The sequence below is a fragment of the Natator depressus genome, chromosome 14, assembly GCF_965152275.1.
Source record: "Natator depressus isolate rNatDep1 chromosome 14, rNatDep2.hap1, whole genome shotgun sequence".
NCBI lineage: Eukaryota > Metazoa > Chordata > Testudines > Cheloniidae > Natator > Natator depressus.
This window is the reverse complement of record NC_134247.1, coordinates 21897505-21915973: the sequence shown is the minus strand read 5'-3', so window position 1 is coordinate 21915973 and position 18469 is coordinate 21897505. Positions and strand designations below refer to the sequence as shown.

The 18469-nt window shown below is 48.0% G+C and overlaps 1 protein-coding gene across 2 annotated transcripts in view; it reads left to right on the top strand.

Annotated features, from left to right (window-relative positions):
* Positions 1-8198: 8198 nt before the first annotated feature.
* FBXW10B (F-box and WD repeat domain containing 10B) overlaps positions 8199-18469 on the top strand; it is a 35991-nt gene continuing 25720 nt past the window's right edge. For both annotated transcript variants that reach the window (XR_012641835.1, XM_074971170.1), the window contains exons 1-5: positions 8199-8924; positions 11181-11363; positions 11621-11839; positions 11941-12068; positions 17394-17516. Coding sequence is in view for 1 of the 2 variants with exons in the window: in XM_074971170.1 (XP_074827271.1) it covers positions 8408-8924; positions 11181-11363; positions 11621-11839; positions 11941-12068; positions 17394-17516 (1170 nt within the window). In the remaining variant the exon portion in view is untranslated. The remainder of the gene's footprint in view (positions 8925-11180; positions 11364-11620; positions 11840-11940; positions 12069-17393; positions 17517-18469) is intronic.

Genomic DNA, 18469 nt, shown 5'->3' with positions numbered 1-18469 from the left:
TTCACCCTCAGATCGGCTGTGTCACCAGCTCTTCTCCTTTGTACAAGGAGGGTGAGTTGGACCTACCTGTGAGGAAGGATGGAGGTTTGCGATGCTGGGCCCTTGGCGGAGGTGGGGTCACCAGTGTGCCAGGTGGGGACACATCATTGATCTCTCTGCAACAACAACAAAAGAGAGTCCGAATGAGAGATGTCAGTCATTTTTTCACCCATAATTATACCTGAAGCTGCATTAATGGAATTTCTCTGGCAAAGGGCTGTCCAGAGCAACCAGAGAAAGGGATAAAACTACGGTTTTCAAAAGGGGCTTGTGATTTGGGTGTCTGTCTGAGGCACAATGGGCCAGATGCTCAGAAATGCTGAGCACCCAAAGCTCCAGCTGAAGTCAATGAGGGACTGAACTGGTGTCCCACTGCTTCCTGCCATTGTTTGCACTTTCGTTAGAGAGGAGAAAATCGCCAGCTCCCAGTGAATTTGGGAGAAGGGATGCTTTGGAAGTTAAAACGTGGACTGGAACTCTGGAGAGCTGGCTTCAATCCCTGTGCACCAGGGATCAGGACCTGGAGCAGAGGCAATCTCTTGGCAACCCAATGAGCACAGCAGGCCTGCAGCAAGACTTGCAGGTAAACAGAGCCATCTACAATCAATTGTCCTAGACAACTGGAGCCATCAAGATTCTAAACCACCATTCATGGCCCACACTTTGCATAATTACAATAGGACCTCAGAGTTATGCTGAATATTCCTAGCTCTGGGAGGGAGGGGAAGGAGCGAGGGCACAGCAGGCTCAGGGGAGGGGGCGGGAAGGGATGGAGTGGGGGCAGGGCCTGTGGCAGATCCAGGGGTTGAGCAGTGAGCACCCCCCGGCACCTTGGAAAGTTGTCACCTGTAGTTCCAGCCCCGGAGTCGGTGCCTATACAAGGAGCCGCATATTCACTTCTGAAGAGCCGCATGTGGCTCTGGAGCCACAGGTTGGCCACCCCTGCTGTAAGGACACCCCCTTAAATGTTCTGTGATTCCATTCCATGGGCTCAGCCCCACAAGTTTAATCAGATCCATACTCTTCCAATCCCCTTCCGCACCTGTCCAGACATCATCAGTCCCACAGTCCTGTCATACCACGCCAAATCTATTAATCCTTCCAACCTCCTCACGCACCACTCTCCCCCATCACCAGCATTTTGTGGAGGCTTCTGCCCCAACCTGGCTACCGTTCCTCACAGCCACCTTTATGCCTCCCTGATTCTAAAATGACCATTGGTGTAAATCAGAGCAGTCTCAGGGCTGCTCTAAGTTGTACTGGCTGCTGTGATTTCCACAGGGGCAGTTTCACCAGCTGAAGATTGAATGGAGTCTCATCTCTCCCACCTCTGGCCTAACCCTGACAAGCCCCAACTCCTACAAAGTGTGGGCAAAACCCATAATTGGCTTCAGGACTGAGCTTGATAAGTTCATGGAGGGGATGGTATGATGGGACTGCCTACTATGGCGTGTGGCCCATCGGCGACTGCCTGTAGCAAAAATTCCCAACTGCTGGAAATGGGACACACGATGGGGAGGGTTCTGAGTTACTACAGAGAATTCTTTCCCAGGTGTCTGCCTGGTGGGTCTTGCCCACATGCTCAGGGTCTAACTGATCACCATATTTGGAGTTGTGAAGAAATTTCTCCCCAGCTCAGATTGGCAGAGACCCTGGGGGTTTTTCGCCTTTCTCTGCAGCATGGGGCACTTTCAGGTTTAAACTAGTGTAAATGGCGGATTCTCTGTAACTTGGAGTCTTTAAACCATGATTTGAGGACCTCAGTAACTCAGCCAGAGGTTAGAGGTCTGTTACAGGAGTGGGTGGGTGAGGTTCTGTGGCCTGCGATGTGCAGGTCAGACTAGGTGATTGTGATGGTCCCATCTGACTTTAAAGTCTGTGAGTCAATGAGGTAATAGGTGATCAAAAACCTGCTGATGCCAGCTGTATACTATCTAAGGATTCCCCTACATGGGGAAATCCTTGGCTGCCTGCCTAGGGCCGCTTGAAATTACCTTTTCACTTGTACAAAGCCTGCTGAAGCAGCACAAATTGGCCTTTAGTGAGGACTGGGAGTCCAGCCCCATGGCCTGGAAACTCCCGCTGCAAAAAGCATAGAGACACCTTAGCTGTGAAGCACAGGTCCCGATCCGAACCCTTCCCAAAGAGAGGTGGCATCTGCAATCTGGCAGCTGGTTCGGGGCCCTCTCTATGGCAGCTAATCGTGTAACAATAGGCTGAGCTTGCAATACGAGGCACGTGACCATTCCAGGCTGCCTGCTGTTTGTTATGGTCTGTCCCTGGAAGATGTTTTTAATTAGAAGTCCTCAACTCAGGAACTAGTTACCACCCCTCTGGGTGCACTGGGGCTGTCACAGTGTTCCTCTCCCATGGCTCGCCTCCCATTCCCCTGGCTGGGACGGGGCCTCTGCACGCATCCAGCCTCTGGTGTGCAATGTCCAGGCAGTCTGCCGTGAAGGTCTGCTCAGGGGCTCAGCCCTCTGGCTGGGTCCAAGAGGGCCCACCCCTCCTAACAAAAGGCAAGAAACACAAACATTCTGTGACGTGGGTACAGAGAGCCCTTGGTGAGCCGTGGCCCCAGTCTGGTTCTCAGGCTAGTCTATAGTAGTCCCAGAATAGTGGGTCAGAGTTGGGCCCTCCCACCCTTCAGAGTCACTCAAGAAGCACCTACTTTGTCCAGGAGCTGGAGGCCTGAAGTGCTCCCTCTCATCTGCCCCTAGCTGTACTGTGATTACCCCGACATCTCTCACAGGTGTGGCAGGGCAGGGCAGGCTGAGCCCACGATAGCTCATTAGAACCCCAGGTTTTCTAGTGTGTGGTTGTGTAGCCCATCACAGAGCCCAGGCTAGTTGACCTTCAAGGCTTGTTGCATAGGCTTGTCCTAACCTGGGGGAGGGGGAGAGGGTTAGTTCTGATGGGTGGGGTTGGAAGATCCATATGTGAACAGGAAATGTGTCTGTAATTTCTAAATGAACAGTGTCCCTGGATGGGCACAAAGTGACCCCGTGAACAATGAGTCTGATCCAAAAGCAGCTGAAATCAATGGGAGTCTTTCCATTGATTGAAACCAGGGACTTTGGATTGGTGTGAAGTTGGCAGAATCCTGCATGTTAAAGTATCTCTTGATAATGTGCAAGTTGCTGCTGTTGTGCTAAGGGGGCAGCTGCGGCCTTGCCAGTTAAGCACTAAGTTGCTGCAAGGTGTACAGTGGGGAGACGCTGGGGCATGCCTCCAATGGCATCCGAGCCCCTAGGCAGAAGTCCAACTGCCTGAGAAGTGCCCCACAGCTTCCCAAAGTATTGTATTCCCTGCTGCAGTATTTTCCAGCTGCCACTGCAAGGAAAAGCCGTTCCTGAGGAAAGAAGGTAAAACAGAATCCCAAGGAATCCTGTGCTGGGCAGTGGGTGGCTCCAAACCACTAATGCATGGAGCAGGAAACAGACAATACAGAACTGCTGGTGTGTTCCTGGATTTCCAATGGACTCGGACCTGAAACCCCTGGGTTTTAAAGTAAGGTCTCTTTACTGGATTCCTACCCTGTCTCATCTGCTCACTTGATTCCTCCCTCTGCCTTTCAGCTAGGGGAGAGGCATGGAAATACCATTTACTTTGGCTGGAGGCCAGCCATGGATCACTGTGGCATTCCAACACATTGAAACAGGCTCTTTTAGGACAAGCAGATGACTTCAGTGGCAGAGCCAATGTGCCAGTGTCTGACAGGATCACAGGTGGAGAAGGTAAGCCTCCTTGAAGAGGAGTCTCTAAGGTGCCACAAGTACTCCTTTTCTTTTTGCAAATACAGACTAACACGGCTGTTACTCTGAAACTTGAAGAGTGTCCCCCTCACTTTCTTAAACTCCTCCCTGCAACATATCCTGCTCCTTCCTAGGAATTGGAGGACTGGGAACTTTGAGTTAAATTTAACTCCACCGTATTTAATCTCTCAGACACAAGGATTTTTAATCCAATATGCAGGAATAGCAGAAGTAGCTTTGGTTCACTCCATCAAGAGATGCAGTTCACAATCTCACATCTACCAAAGGTCGTGTGACACAAAAACCACCTATTCTTTGTAAGAAAGATTTGGCTTAAAGGAAAAAAGCACCCCCCTTGGCAAGTATTAAAGATGATTGAATGGATTGTCCCAAGACATCCAGAAATCCAAACTACTGATCTTTTCTTTTCCTTCCACATTTGTAAAGTGCCCATCACTGCAGCACTGTAATATCTAGTCATTATTGCAACTGTTTGGAAAGTTACACCTGCTGAGGATCAGGTCCATTGTATTTAATACGATCAGTAAGAACTTTTGCAATAGTTTGCAAGGTTTGAATGCTGTGAGGATTTTAATTGTTTTTAAGGGGCTATTTGTCTCCAAAGGACATGGTACAACATCAGGAAGCCATAACGCAGGTATAGCCCTAAGGAAGCGTTACTTACCCCTTCACGTAAACGCGAACCAAGGGTCACCCAGTGAAATGAATAGGCAGCAGGTTTACAACAATCAAAAGGAAGTACTTCTTTACACAATGCACAGTCAACCTGTGGAACTCATTGCCAGGGGATGCTGTGAAGGCCAAAAGTATAACTGGATTAAAAAAAAAGAACTAAGATAAGTTAATGGAGGACAGGTCCATCAATGGCAAATAGCCAAGATGGTCAGGGAAGCAACACCATGCTCTGGGTGTCCCTCGCCTCTGACTGCCAGAAGCTGGGACTGGATGACAGAGGATGGATCTCTTGATAATTGTCCTGTTATGTTCATTCCCTCTGAAGCATCTGGCATTGGCAACTGACAGAAGACATAATGCTGGGCTAGATGCACCATTGGTCTGATCCCGTATTGCCATTCTTATGTTCTTGTGCACTAGAGTAAGGGGCAAAGACCCACCCTGATATTGTGGTGTCACAGAGCAGTGTTTTTCAAAGTTCAGGTCGCGGCATGTAAGGCACTGGGTCACTGTGGTCAGCATTGCTGACCAGGACATTACAAGTCCTGTCGGCGATGCCGCCCAGCTAAGGCAGGCTATTGCCTACCTGTTCTGATACTATGTTGCGCCCCAGAAGCGGCCAGCAGTGGGCCCGGTTTCTAGGCAAGGGGGCCATGGGGCTCCACGCACTGCGCTCACCCCAAGCACTGGCTCCAAACTCCCAGTGGCCAGGAACCAACCAATGAGAGCTGGGGGAGGGGGGCGGAGGGGCGCCGCCTGCAGGCGAGAGCTGCGTGGAGCTGCTTGCGCACCTCTGCCTAGGAGCCGGACCTGCTGCTGGCCACTTCAGGCGACAGGACAGGTGGGAAACCTGCCTCTGCACCCCAGCTGCACCCCAGCTGCACTTCTGACTGGGAGCCACCAAAGGTAAGTCTGCGCCCCAACCCTGCGCCCCAATCCCCTGCCCCAGCCTTGAGCCCCCCCAAACCCAGAATCCCTTCCTGCACCCCAAACTCCTCATCCCAGGCCCCATCCCAGAGCCTTCTCTGTGGTTAAAAATTTTCACAACGGCAAAGATGACATGATTGGGTAGGATAAGGATACGCAGGGACTCGCGGGTTGCCAGGTATCCAGTTTTCAACTGAACACCCAGTCGAAAAGGGACCCTCCCCAGCCTGGTGAAAATGAGGGAGTGAGTGAGGGTGGGAGAGAGAGAGCGAGCGACAGAGGGAGAGGGGGATGGAGTGAGAAGGGGCGAGGCAGGAGTGTGGCAAGGGAGTTCTGTTTTGTTCGGTCAGCCCTAGGCCTGGAGAGGAGGAGCCAGATTCTCTTTGCTTTATAATACAATGGTCAGTGCCTTGTGACCCCCCCCGCCCCCGCCCCCGGTTGCACTTTGTGACACCCTCCTTCCTGGAGTCATGACCCATCATTTAAGAAACACTGCTTTAAGTTGTTCAAGGTAACAGGTTCCATAACATAGCCTGTTACATGCAAATGTTTGTGAAATTAAGCAAGAACTAGAGACCAACAGACTAGTACAAACTGAATTCAGTTAAAAGAGCAGTAAAATGGGTCTTCCAAGGCTCCTGGTAAAGTTGAAGCTAAACAAATTCAGACTGGAAATAAGGCATAAGTTGTTAATACTGACAGCAATTAACCACAAGAACAATTTACTGTCGTGGATTCTCCATCACTGACAATTTTTAAATCAAGACTGGACTTTTTTCTGAAAGCTCTGCTCTGAGAATTACTTTGGGGAAGTTCTAGGCCTGCATTACACCGGTCACACTAGATGATCACAACAATCCTTTCTGGAATCTATGAAAGTCAGGGGTTGGAATGCCAATGATCTAAATAATGATCGAAATGGGAGGAAAGGTTTGTAGTTGAAATGACGGAACTGTGTGTTGATTGGTTAATTCTAATGGAATGAGGCTGCTGCCCCGTCTTGGATGTTGTTGATCTTGGGGTCCCTAAAATGGGAGCAGGGGGATGGGTGGACCAGAAGGAGCAAACTTCACCATCATTGCTGCCACCCCAGCCATCTCCTGGGACCCCAGAATCCACCATTATACCACTGGGCCTTCATTATCTTGGTCCTAAAAGGCCTCCTGACCAGAGTAGGCCGGAGAGAGGGATCCAAATGACATGACCACCTGCACCAGTTTTGACTAAATTCAGAACCACACCTGGAACATGAGCCTTGGCTTATCTGCTGTCACTCGCTCCCTACTGTGTCATTGTCCTTCCCCACATTCTCCTCTTCCTTATCTCTCTCCTTCTGCCTTTGTCTAATAAGACTTCAGCTGAGTGATCCAAGACAACTCCATCTTTTGCAACACTGCTGTAAGCCTGTGGGCATAAAGACAGCTAAAAGCAATGCTTTAAACAGCCTGACTCTGGTACAAGTTTGCCAGGTCTTGGAGCTGCTGAGACCATGTGCTGGGCCTGTGTTTCTCCAGCAGCAAGGCTGCAAGTGAAAGTCAGCACCAGACACAGAAGCTGCCTTTTCTCTAATCGATTTTATTTTCTCTCCCATTTTGTGTTTCATCTTAAAAGGAGATAGGATTGGACTCCAACAACAGCTCTAGCCCTTCTATACTAGCCTTTTCTCTTTCCCCGCCCAAAGGTCAGTTAATACAACCTTTAATAACACCGAAACGGCTGCCAAGCATGGGTTTCTCCCAATAAAAACTCTACACAGTTAAAGGGAAAGAGCAAAAGGGGTATTGTTACAACAAAACCCTTACTTAACACTTTATATTTCAAATGCTTCAACAGCTTTTCCTTCTTTGTCTGGGTCTTTAATAAAAGGTTTAAAATATTTTAAATGATGGTCATTACACTGGGAGTTGCCTTGCTGGCAATAACTTGACACAGAATCCCAGACCACACTGAATTGTTTAATGTTGGAACAGTGAACACAGATTTCATTAACATCTTACCCCTTGTTGAGCTCAAGACACGCCCTTTACCAACACAAGATCAAATTGACTTCAGAGGGGCTACTCACATGATTTAAACTTAAGCACATGTTTAGGTGACTTCTGATTTGGGGCCATCGCATGTGTTGCCCAGCTATTTGAGAGCACTGCTTTATGCATTCTGGAGGCAGGAGGCCCATTCGTATTTCATGCATTTATAGTTTTCAAATGATTATCCTTTTTTTTTAATTAAGGAAACTTTTTGTTGCAAAACTTTACTTTTTTTCTTTTTAAATTGAGGGCACAACAGTCACCTGTACACAATGCTTTGGATTGCCAGTTTCAGGCTAAAACCCATCAATCCCAACAAAAAGCCTTCAAAACAAAACGTCAAGAATATAATTACATGAGATATATGCCCCCCAAATACCTGTATCAAAACTAAGCAGGAAAAAAATCCTGCTTCTTATCTTCCTTTTTTGGATCTAATTGCCAGGACTACGCGACTTTTGAGGGGACCAGTATTTGAATCAATTCTAATAAAACTAGATTTTTCAAACCCTTAATGAGGCAGAATTTCCTTAGACATAAATACTGACAATAAAATAATAATAATTAATAATAAAGACCTGCAAACTAGACACCTTTGGTACAAATCCAAGCTAAGGATAGTCTAATTTTTCATATCGCCCCGTTAATGTCTTGATACTGGAGCATCATGGATATTACAATCTATACGGTATAGTAGTTGCTACGATATTTTGTTCATGCAAATTCTAGGAGGTTTACGGTAACAACTGTGTCTCCTAGGAGTTCTGTACAATAAAAGACAAGAGTTCTACAAACAGCAGCGTGTGATGTGGCTACTTCTTCCATCGCAGGGTTCAGCCAGTTTCTTAGTGTTATTTTTATAATGTCACAGGATGGAAGCGGACAATTAAAGAGCAGATTATGTTTCTCTGTTTTTCCCACTGCCCAGCTCAGTGCCCTGTTTTCTGAATTGGATTGGAGACAATGAAAGAGACCTCAAAGGACCTGGAGAGCCTGGAATACAGGCTGGACTCTGCTCCTGTTCTGCGGTGTGAGAAGAAAACAGATTTAGTGCCTGTTTGCCAAATTTGTGAGACATGTGTCTTGGCTTGGAGGGTCTTCTCTACCAAAGAGTGGTTCCTGCGGGCCAGCGATGTCTCCCAAAGGAAGTTCCTGGTGGGGATCGTGAAGCGATTCAACAGCCTGGATTTGCTAAACTATGCTGAGAAAGTCCTGCAGACCTCCCACGGGAAGGATTTCACTTTCAGCCGGTCCCGAACCAGCTTCAAAGAAGACACGACCACATCTGCTTCTGACTGGACTTTGAATACAGCAATGCTAGAGCAAGCCATGTTGGAGACCTGGAGGTGGTTCAAAACCAGTTCCTACTGGACTAAAGCAAACTACACTCTGCTCTTGTTTCAGATGTGTAACCCTAAGTTACTGTTTATGGCTGCTAGCCTGGTCAGAGAACAGAGTGCCAGCTCAAAAAGAGAAACAGGTAAACAGATTTCAGAGGTAAACAGAGTAACATGCTGGGTGACAGGAGAGATTGATCCCTGGCTTTCAAGATTAACCAAGGAGAGAGGATAAAGTCAAAGGGTCAGATTCTGATTCCCTGCCACTGTGTGATACTTTACTGTACAAATAGCCGTGTCAGGCCAGATCTTCAGCAGGTGTAAATCAGTGTAGTTCCATTGTCTGCCACTTTACACCACTGAATTCACAGAGGCCACTTGCAGAGTATGGTACTAACTCACTACGAGTAATGGAGGCAAAACCTGTCCTCAAGCTGCTATTCAGTTACCTGTGTTTTTTTAAAAACTAGTGGTGCAAATGCTCTTACTGGAGTTAAGTACAAGTTTGGAAACGTAATGACCATAGGACAGATTTCCAAATAGGGTTTTATTTTACTTTTCAATGAGCATAGGTAAGAAAGTAAATACCTGTCCAGATCCTCCCTCATCTCGTGTAAACTGGTGCAGCTGCATTAACTCCAGTGGAGCTCCCTGGATTTACACCAGCTGGTTATCTGGTCCATGAACTTTAATTTAGATAGAACAGGAGCTCTAGCAGCAAACTTTGCTACATCCAGTGAAATCAGATCTACTCTTGAGTTTTACTGGTGTTGTGTTTGTTTGTTTTCCCTTCTGCTTCCTTTTCTAGCTCACATTAGTGATACTGAAAGGACAATTGCTTTAACTTATTATCACTTTATTTGGGACTGGAAGGCAATGGGGTTTTCCAGGATTCCCCCCACTGTTTGAATCCCTTCCTTTGCTTTCCTATTCTCCATGCCCTGCGTCACAGAGAGATGACCTTTTCTCTGGCACATCATTGCTTTTGTAATTATTAACATTTGGTTGCATCTGGTTATTAAGAGATTTAGGGTACATCTACACAGCAAAACAAACAAAATCCTGTGGCAGCAAGTCTCAGAGCCCAGGTCAAACTTGGGCTCATGCTATAGGGCTAAAACCAGCAGTGTAGGTGTTCCCACTCGGGCTGGAGCCCAGCTCTGTGCATTTCATCCACGCTATGACAGCTCAGCCCTGGGACTTGTTTGTGATCCTTCCTCTCCAGGAAACAAGCTGTTGTTTGCAGAGGGTGGTTCTTTTCAGCATGTGAGAGGCAGGGACAGAGGTACCAGGCCATTTGGGAATATATGCACCTGCATCAAATAAAACCACCAGAGACTCTGGGGAGTTTGGATTGTTGCAGTTTGACTGAGAATTATTTTCTTGTTCCAATACCAAAAGCCTGTGTTTCTCCTGATAATGCTCTCTCCACGCACTCACTCCCAGCACAGGATTTGTTACATCAGGTCAGATGAAGTGGGTGTGAGTAACACAAGCATATAACATCTGAGGGTCTAGTTCAGTGTCTTCAAACATGAAATCTTGCAGCTAGGAGTGGGCAATACTGATGCTTCAGAGGGAGGAGGAAAGAAACCCAGAATGCACCTTGCCAATTGTGATGTGCGATACATGGGGCTCGAGGTGGGATTCCTTCCGGTCCCCCTGCAGTGATCAGCTAGCCCCCTGATGCTTGAGCTCTGACTGTTCTCCCCTTAGGCATGCCTGTCACCTTAGATGATGAAGTGACTGGGCCAGCAACGCAAGGCATAACAGCTGAAGAGCAAGGCACAGTTGATTGTAGATATTGTTCATAGCTGTATTTATATCACAAACCTTCTGGTTAACACTTATATCCGCTAAGAACTTTCCCCTACCTGATCCTTCCTGTCTCCAAGCACAGGGAGCAATTGGTGATGGGCAGTAGCAGAACACAAGCTGAAGGAGGAGAAAGCAACCCTGGCAATGGGCAGACAGAGCCAGATGGGATTCAGTCCTGACAGGAGTCCTGACCCAGGTTTACCTCCAATCAACCAGGACTCCCTCACATAGCCAGCCCATAGGAACTGGATGGGGTATATATGTGTGGGAACATGGTAACTGTCTGAAAGAGATGAATACCCAGAGAAGAGAGGAATTGTATAGGGTGGTCTGGGACAAGTACAACTAGCAATAACAGGGTGAAATAATTTTCTAATATGAGGTCCACTGTGCGAAAGACTTCCAGGTGAAATGGCAGAGACAGAAATGCTCAAGTCCTTAAAACCCTGAAGGAACCAATCCTACACTAGCAAGGAGAATGGGGCAGATAACCTAACAGGTCCCTTTCATCTCTACCTCTGTGACCCCACGATTTAGCTCTGTTTGATTTGATTGCTCCTATGCTTGTGCAATTCTTTCAGAGGACGAGGAAGACAAATTCACTGTGGCCTTCACTGAGACCCAAAGCAGCTTCAAGCTACAGGAACACACAAAATCCAGCTCTCAGGTGCAATTGCAACCCACATCTCAATCCTTCCTGACTTCTTCCACAGCCCTAGAGAGTGGGGTCTCATCAGAAGGAACCAGCCAGTTTAGTGAAACAGGTACTAAAACAAAAGGAGCTAATGTGGGGTGTTACCTAAGATACTTCAAAAGCCAAGAGTGGAAGGGGTGAGCTATTCTTCCTGAGGTACCTTCAGCTACCGTAGAACTCAGAGTGCTGAAAACATCCCAGGGAACTGCGGGGTAATGAGAAATTCGGGGGAGCGGGTTTGGTAGCTAATAACTGATATTATGAATATACCCCAAGGCTCAGGCTCTCCTGGGAGTCCTTAACTTGCTATTGATTCTGCTGCCCCAGGCATAGGTGCCCAAAGGCAGGTACCGTGCTTCTGGCCCAGAGACCTGGCGCACATCTATTGTGCGAGAGCTGCGTCAGAGGATGAGGATACATCCACCGTGTCTTCAATTGACCCAGCCCTCGCCGGTGTCCCTGCATCTTTCCAGTCAGCCTCCAGTGCCAACAAGTACAAGGACTTCATCCGCTGCCTGCCGACCCACCTGTCCAAGTATATCCTGGGTATGGCCTCTCTTCCTTCCCAAGCACAGCTGCCCCATGGGCACATCAATGCTGTACGACCATAGCTTGGGGCTAACCAGTTTGTCCTTGTAATTCCTCAGGGTTTCTGGATACAAAGAGCCTGAACAGGTGCACTTCTGTGAGCCACCACTGGGCTTTCCTGGTCAAAGAGGTCAAGCAGGAACATCTGTCGCATAGCCTAGTCCTGGAAGAGATCGTGTACTTGCAGGTACTGTGCCTTGGCGTTTGCCTTGCATTCTGCCATCTGGCTCTTACAGTATAGCTCCTTTGCCCCTCAAACCCCTAGCCAATAGATGGGAGGGTCCAACATGCCTCAGAGCCCTGGGGATGTTCCTCCCAGTTTCACCCTGTTGTATTCTTCCTTACTCTCCAGAGCCAGGCTGGGTTACATCACACCTTCAGAAGTGGAAACGCCTTTACTGGTCCTTTGAGATTCTGCTACTTCTGAGCAGGGGCTTATCAGCAAGTTTGGTACCAAAGATTTTGGTCACAGATGAGAGCATAACGATATGCTGGATTTTAGTGCCCTGCAAGGGGATGCAGAGCTGTTCTACTGACTCCCTGAGGCAACCCAGACCAGGTGGATCTAAGGAGATCCACTCAGGAACATAAAAGTGCTGAGAGCCTCTGTGTGGGAAGAGAAAGCTAGAGGCATGTACAGAAGGTCCTGAAGGGGAAAGCCCTAAAAACCAGAAACGTGGGCTAAAGGCGTACATCTGTAAGTGCAGTCCTGCCACAGGGCTTAAGTTAAGAATAGAGGCAAATCCCAGGAAAGGACAACTTTTAGGATTATACTCCATGATGCATGTTGTATGAGGGAGATTAGCATGGAAACACACTCTCTTCACACTGATACCCAAGCTATGCTTGATGAAAAGTTCACTTACACATGCAGCAAACCTAAGGTGAGTATTAGGTGAGCCCAAGCTCATACAGATACGTTTTGGGGCTCTGCCCCCTTAGTGGGTTTGTTTGGGAGCCCTACATACCTTTATGGGTTTGACTCCAAATTTTGGCTGAACAGGGCAGCTTGGGATGAGATTTACCCTGGGATGTAGGATTTGTTTGACCCCCGAAGCAAGGAGGTGGGGAACTGAAAATATATGCATGAATTCCAGGAACAAAGAATCACTCAGTGTGTCTTTCTGGCTGTGATAAACCCCACACCATCTGCACCAGTCAGAGGGAATCAGAGCAGGAACTAGACAGGCAGGCAGCCCCTTCTACATGGGTACGGAAACATACTGCTGTCCCACACATCACATACGCTCCCGTATTCAGGGCCTTGTGTGTGGGGGGTCTCTATCCTTCCAGTCTAGAAGGACTGAACGGCGGACTTCAGCACCACTGCCTAACAATCTGGAGACGACGGTGTTCTGTGATGCTAGACACACTTTCCTTGAATCCCCTCCTCTCCTCTCTCAGTCTCAGACCTCTGCTTGGTGACTGATGATAGTAGTTTTCACCTTGCTCTTCCCTAGGACAGAACAGCCTTGAGTCTCCTAGTCTGCTGACCAACTTATGCTAGGGAGCTGACGTCAGCCTGCAAACCATTATCAATAGACCTTCATGATGATGTGGGATCAGTGCTTACTTTGTAATGAAAAAGGTGCCGGGGTTCAAGCAATTTTTTTTTTTTTTTACATTTCTAACCGATGCAGCAAGGCCAGAGGTGCCGGGGCTGCGAACTGCCAAGCCCAGAGGTGCCAGGGCTCAGCCCTTGTACAAATTAAGCACTGTGTGGGATGCCTGGAATATATGTTGGCCCTGAGCAGTTTACTATATGGCATTATTTGATCAGTGACTGGCGAATGCTTTATTAAAGTCTCCAGCAAACATCTTGCTAAGCTGCAATAGCGATTGTCCTCTTGTGTGAGCTGACTTTAGTTTCGTTAATGTGAACGGCCCTGTAACAGCGTTCACTCGCTGCAAGAGTACCTCCTCCTGGCCAGGCATGGCATAGCAGCTTTCTTCCCATATGGTGCCCTCTGCAAATGGGTACTCTGTTGCTGCAGTGGTTTCTCCTCCCTGAATTCACAGTGTTCCATCTTCATGACTCAGCCCTCTGTCTAGATCACTATATGGCAGGGGTGGGCAAACATTTTGGGCTGAGGGCCACATCTGGGTGGGGAAATTGTATGCAGGGCCAGGGCAGGGCGTTGGGGTGCAGGAGGGAGTGCGGGCTGTGGGAGGGGGTGCGGTGGGCAGGAACAGGCTCAGGGCAAGGGATTGGGGCAGAGGAGGGGTGCGGGGTGTATGAGGGGGCTCAGGGAAGGGGGTTGGGGTGCAGGAGGGGTGCAGAGTGCAGGAGGGAGCTCAGGGCAGGGGTGCGGACTGTGGGAGGGAGCTCAGGGCAGGGAGTTGGGGTGAACGAGGGGTGTGGGGTGCAGCAGGGGATTGGGGTGCATGGAGGTGCAGGGTGCAGCAGGGGGCTCAGGGCAGGGAGTTGGGGGGCAGGGTACAGGAGGGGTTCCAGCTCTGGCCTGGCACTGCTTACCTAAAGTGGCTCTGGGGTGGCAGCGGGGCGCTCCGGGGCCAGGGCACGCTCCCTGCATGCCTGCCCTGGCCCCATGCCATGTCGCTCTGGGAAGTGGCCGGCATCACGTCCCTGCGCAGACCCTGGGGGAGAGGGAGGCACAGGGCCCTGTCCACTGCCCTTGCCACACCTCCAGGTACATCCCCCAAAGCTCCCGTTGGCCGCGGTTCCCCGTTCCCTGCCAATGGGAGCTGCGGGGGGTGGTGCCTGGAGGCAAGGGCAGTGCACGGAGCCCTCTGCCCCCCCACCCCAGGGACGTGGTGCCAGCCGCTTTGGAGAGCGGCGCGGGTCCTGCGGCACCACCGGCGTCAGGGGGCCAATCCCAAGGATCCAAAGCCCTGAGGGGCCGTAGTTTGTGCACCCCTGCTATATGGTATCAAAGTCTCAATGGACCAGTTGTCCAGCTGGCATCTGCAACAGTCCTGTGCCACTTCCTAGGAACTGGGAGGGGAATCCAGGCCCACCCTGTGCTCTGGGTTCCAGCCTGGGGACCCTTTAACCAGCAGCCAAGATCTATACAATCCCCTTCCTTGCTGAGGTTTCCCTGGGCTTCTTCCTATCTTACCTTATCTGGCTTTCTTTCCCTTGCAACTCCTCTGAGGTTGTCCCTGCTTCCAGGGCTAGAGTCCCAGGAGTTATTCTCCCACTTGGGTTTCTTCCTCTCCCTCTCTCTGCTCCCAGAGAGTGACTGCAGACTCTCCCCCTGCAGCCTCCTACTACTCCAAAGTTCCTCCCTTTAAAAATCTATCCCCACTCCTCACCTTCATCCGCAATTAGTGTTTGTAAGTCCCTGGGCCTCCCCTCAGGTGCAACTGGGAAAATCTGAGCCACCTTAACCCTTCAAGGCTGGTGTGGGGTGAACATCTCAACACAGAGCCCTTGGAATCTTCTCAGTCTGGTTAGTTACTTTCCTGTAGCCCAACTGCTCTGTCAATCATCATCCTCTTCTGGTTAAAAAAGTATTGGTGGACCCAGCAACCCCCGAAGTTGTCGGAAGCAGATTTGCTTTCAAGTTTGGCAGCTCTGGCACATCTCCATGAAAAGTACCAGGCTCCTGGTTTATATTAGAGCTGGTGGAAAAACACCAACTGCTTTTCAGAGGAAATTTTTTAAAATTATGGGGTTTTAATTTCTCATAAAAATCTTGGTTTCGGGTTGTCAGATTCCCTCCCCACTTTGAACTCTGGGGTACAGATGTGGGGACCCATATGAAAGACCCCCTAAGCTTATATTCCACCACCTTAGGTTAAAAACTTCCCCAAGGCACAAATTCCTTTCCTTGTCCTTGGACGGTATTTCTGCCACCACCAAGTGATTTAAACAGACATTCAGGGAGGGGCTACTTGGAGCCCTATCCCCCCCCCCCAAAATATCCCCCCAAGCCTCTTCACCTCCTTTCCTGGGGAGGTTTGAGAATAATATAGCAACCAATAGCTTAACAAGGTGAGCACAGACCAAACCCTTGGGTTTTTAGGACACTAGAAACCAATCAGGTTATTAAAGGAAGAACTTTATTATACAGAAAAAAGTAAAAGAAGCATCTCTGTAAAATCAGGATGGAAGGTAATTTTACAGGGTAATAAAAAGATTTAAAACACAGAGGATTCCCCTCTAGGCTCAACTTCAAAGTTACAAAACAGGAATAAACCCCCGTCTAAGCATAGGGAAAATTCACAAGCTAAAACAAAAGATAATCTAACACATTTCCTTGCTTTACTTACAATTTTTGTAATCTTAGATGCTTATTTCAGGTAGAGTTTTAGGAGAGGTTTTTTTCCTGCCTGGTCCCTCTCTCTGTCCCAAGAGAGCACTAAACAAAAGAGCACAAACAAAATCTCCCCCCCACAGATTTGAAAGTGTCTTCTTTTCCCATTGGTCATTCTGGTCAGGTGCCAACTATGTTAATTGAACTGATTAACCCCTTACAGGTAAGTGATTCTGTACCTCTGGCCAGGAAGGATTTGAAGTTACTGCATACATAAAGGTTGTTACCCTTCCCTTTATATTTAGGACACGGGTTTTCCCCATTTCTCTCTACTTTTCCAGTGGCAAATAGGGAAAAAGGGACAAAAGAGGGAGCAGCAAAGAGAAGGGAGAGAAAGGGGGGAAATGAATGGGAAAAAACAATTTGGAAAGTAATAAAAAAAATTTACAGGATTTTTTTAATGCAAAATAAAAAAAGAAAAAAGGCCAAAATGGTTGAAAAATATTTGATGGAAAAGTTTCAACCAGCTGTAGTGAATACATCCAGCCAGATCCCGCTCCCTTTTCACATCTCACTCTGGTGCCTTCATCTAATACTTCGTATTTTGGTTCTATCACATGCACAAAAAATGCAAATTCTCACCCCACATGGTGATAATTCATTTCAGGTTGAATCACAGATATTTGGGTTTCAAACAATTCAGCTGTTTTGCAATGCTTCCTCCTCTCTGGTAAGGTCATGTTCCTGTGTGTTGTGCCGTATGTATCTACAATTCCGTTGCTGGAGAGCTGCACCTTTAAATAGGCGACAGGGCTGTGAGACAACTGCTCTCAAATAAAGAAGTGTTAGTCGTTATTTAGCAATGACATTTCACCAGAATTGATTTGGAAAAAATGACCGTGACCACTAATCACAGCCCCTGGTGATAAAGGCGTCATGCTCAGCTCCAAGTAAAAACATCTCAGTGAAAACTCCGGCAGTGTGTCTTGCTGACTATCCCATTTACATCTCCTGAGAACCTATAAATAAGCATGTGCACAGCAAGACCTGAGGCCCAACACTACAATAACAAACTGGTGTGTGAGTACCAGCTCTGAGGAGCAACCCTACCAGAACAAATCAGTGTGTGCAGCCCAATGTGCTTAAGAAACTCATCAATAACAAACCAGCGCATGCAGCTCAGCCTTCGTGTACAAGAGCTCACAGAAGTGAATGTAGTTCTGAACTGAAGAAAATAAGCGCTGCTTGCTATTCCCTCTTGCTGTACATTTGGCCTTTGATGTTTATTCCAGGGGTCATGTCCTAGGGGAGCATTTCCCAGCTATGCTAAAATGACCATTGTTGTAATTCCAAGGATAACTAAAGATGGAGATATCATCCCAGCAAGAAGCCACAGATGGAAACGCAGAGGAAAGGTATGTCGCAGGTATATCCAAAGGGCCTTTCAGGGTAAGTGAGAGCAGCCCCTTATGGATCTTGGGAAGCAGAATCATAGAAAAGTAGGGCTGGAAGGGACCTTGAGAGGTCATCTAGTCCTACCCCCAACACTGAAACAGGATTAAGTTCTGCTAGAGCATCCCTAACAGATTTTTGTCTAACCCATTCTTAAAAACCTCCAATGACAGGGATTCCACAACTTCTCTTGGCAACCTGTTCCAATGCTTAATGATCCTGATAGTTAGAAAGTTTTCATAATATCTAACCTAAATCTCCCTTGTTGCAAACTAAGCCAATCACTTCTTGTCCTGCCCTTGGTGGACATGGAGAACGTCCTCTTTATTACAACCTTCTACATATATGAAGACCGTTATTGGGTACCCTCTCAAGCTGCTCTTCTCTGGACTACACATGCTCAGCTCTTTCAACCTTTCCTCATAGTTCATGTTTTCTAAACCTTTTATCATCCTTGTTGCTCTCCTCTGGACTCTTTACCATCTCTCCACATCTTTCTTAACGTGTGGCGCCCAGGACTGGACACATCCTCGAGCTGAGGCCTCATGTTGAATAGAACAGAACAATTATCTCCCGTGACTTGCATTTGATACTCCTATTAATACATCCCAGCATGATATTTCTCTTTTTCACAACAGCATCACATTTTTGACTCATATTCAGTTTGTGATCCACTATAACCCCCAGATTCTTTTCTGCAGTGTCACTGCCTAGCCAGTTATTCCCCGATTCATAGAAATCATAGATATGTAGGGCTGGAAGGGATCCCGAGAGGTCATCAAATCCAACCCCCTGTGCTGAGGCAGGATTAAGAAAACCTAGACAATGCCAGACAGCTATTTGTCCAACCCGTTCTTAAAAGCCTCCAGTGATGGGGATTCCACAATCTCCCTTGGGAACCTGTTCTGGAGTTTAG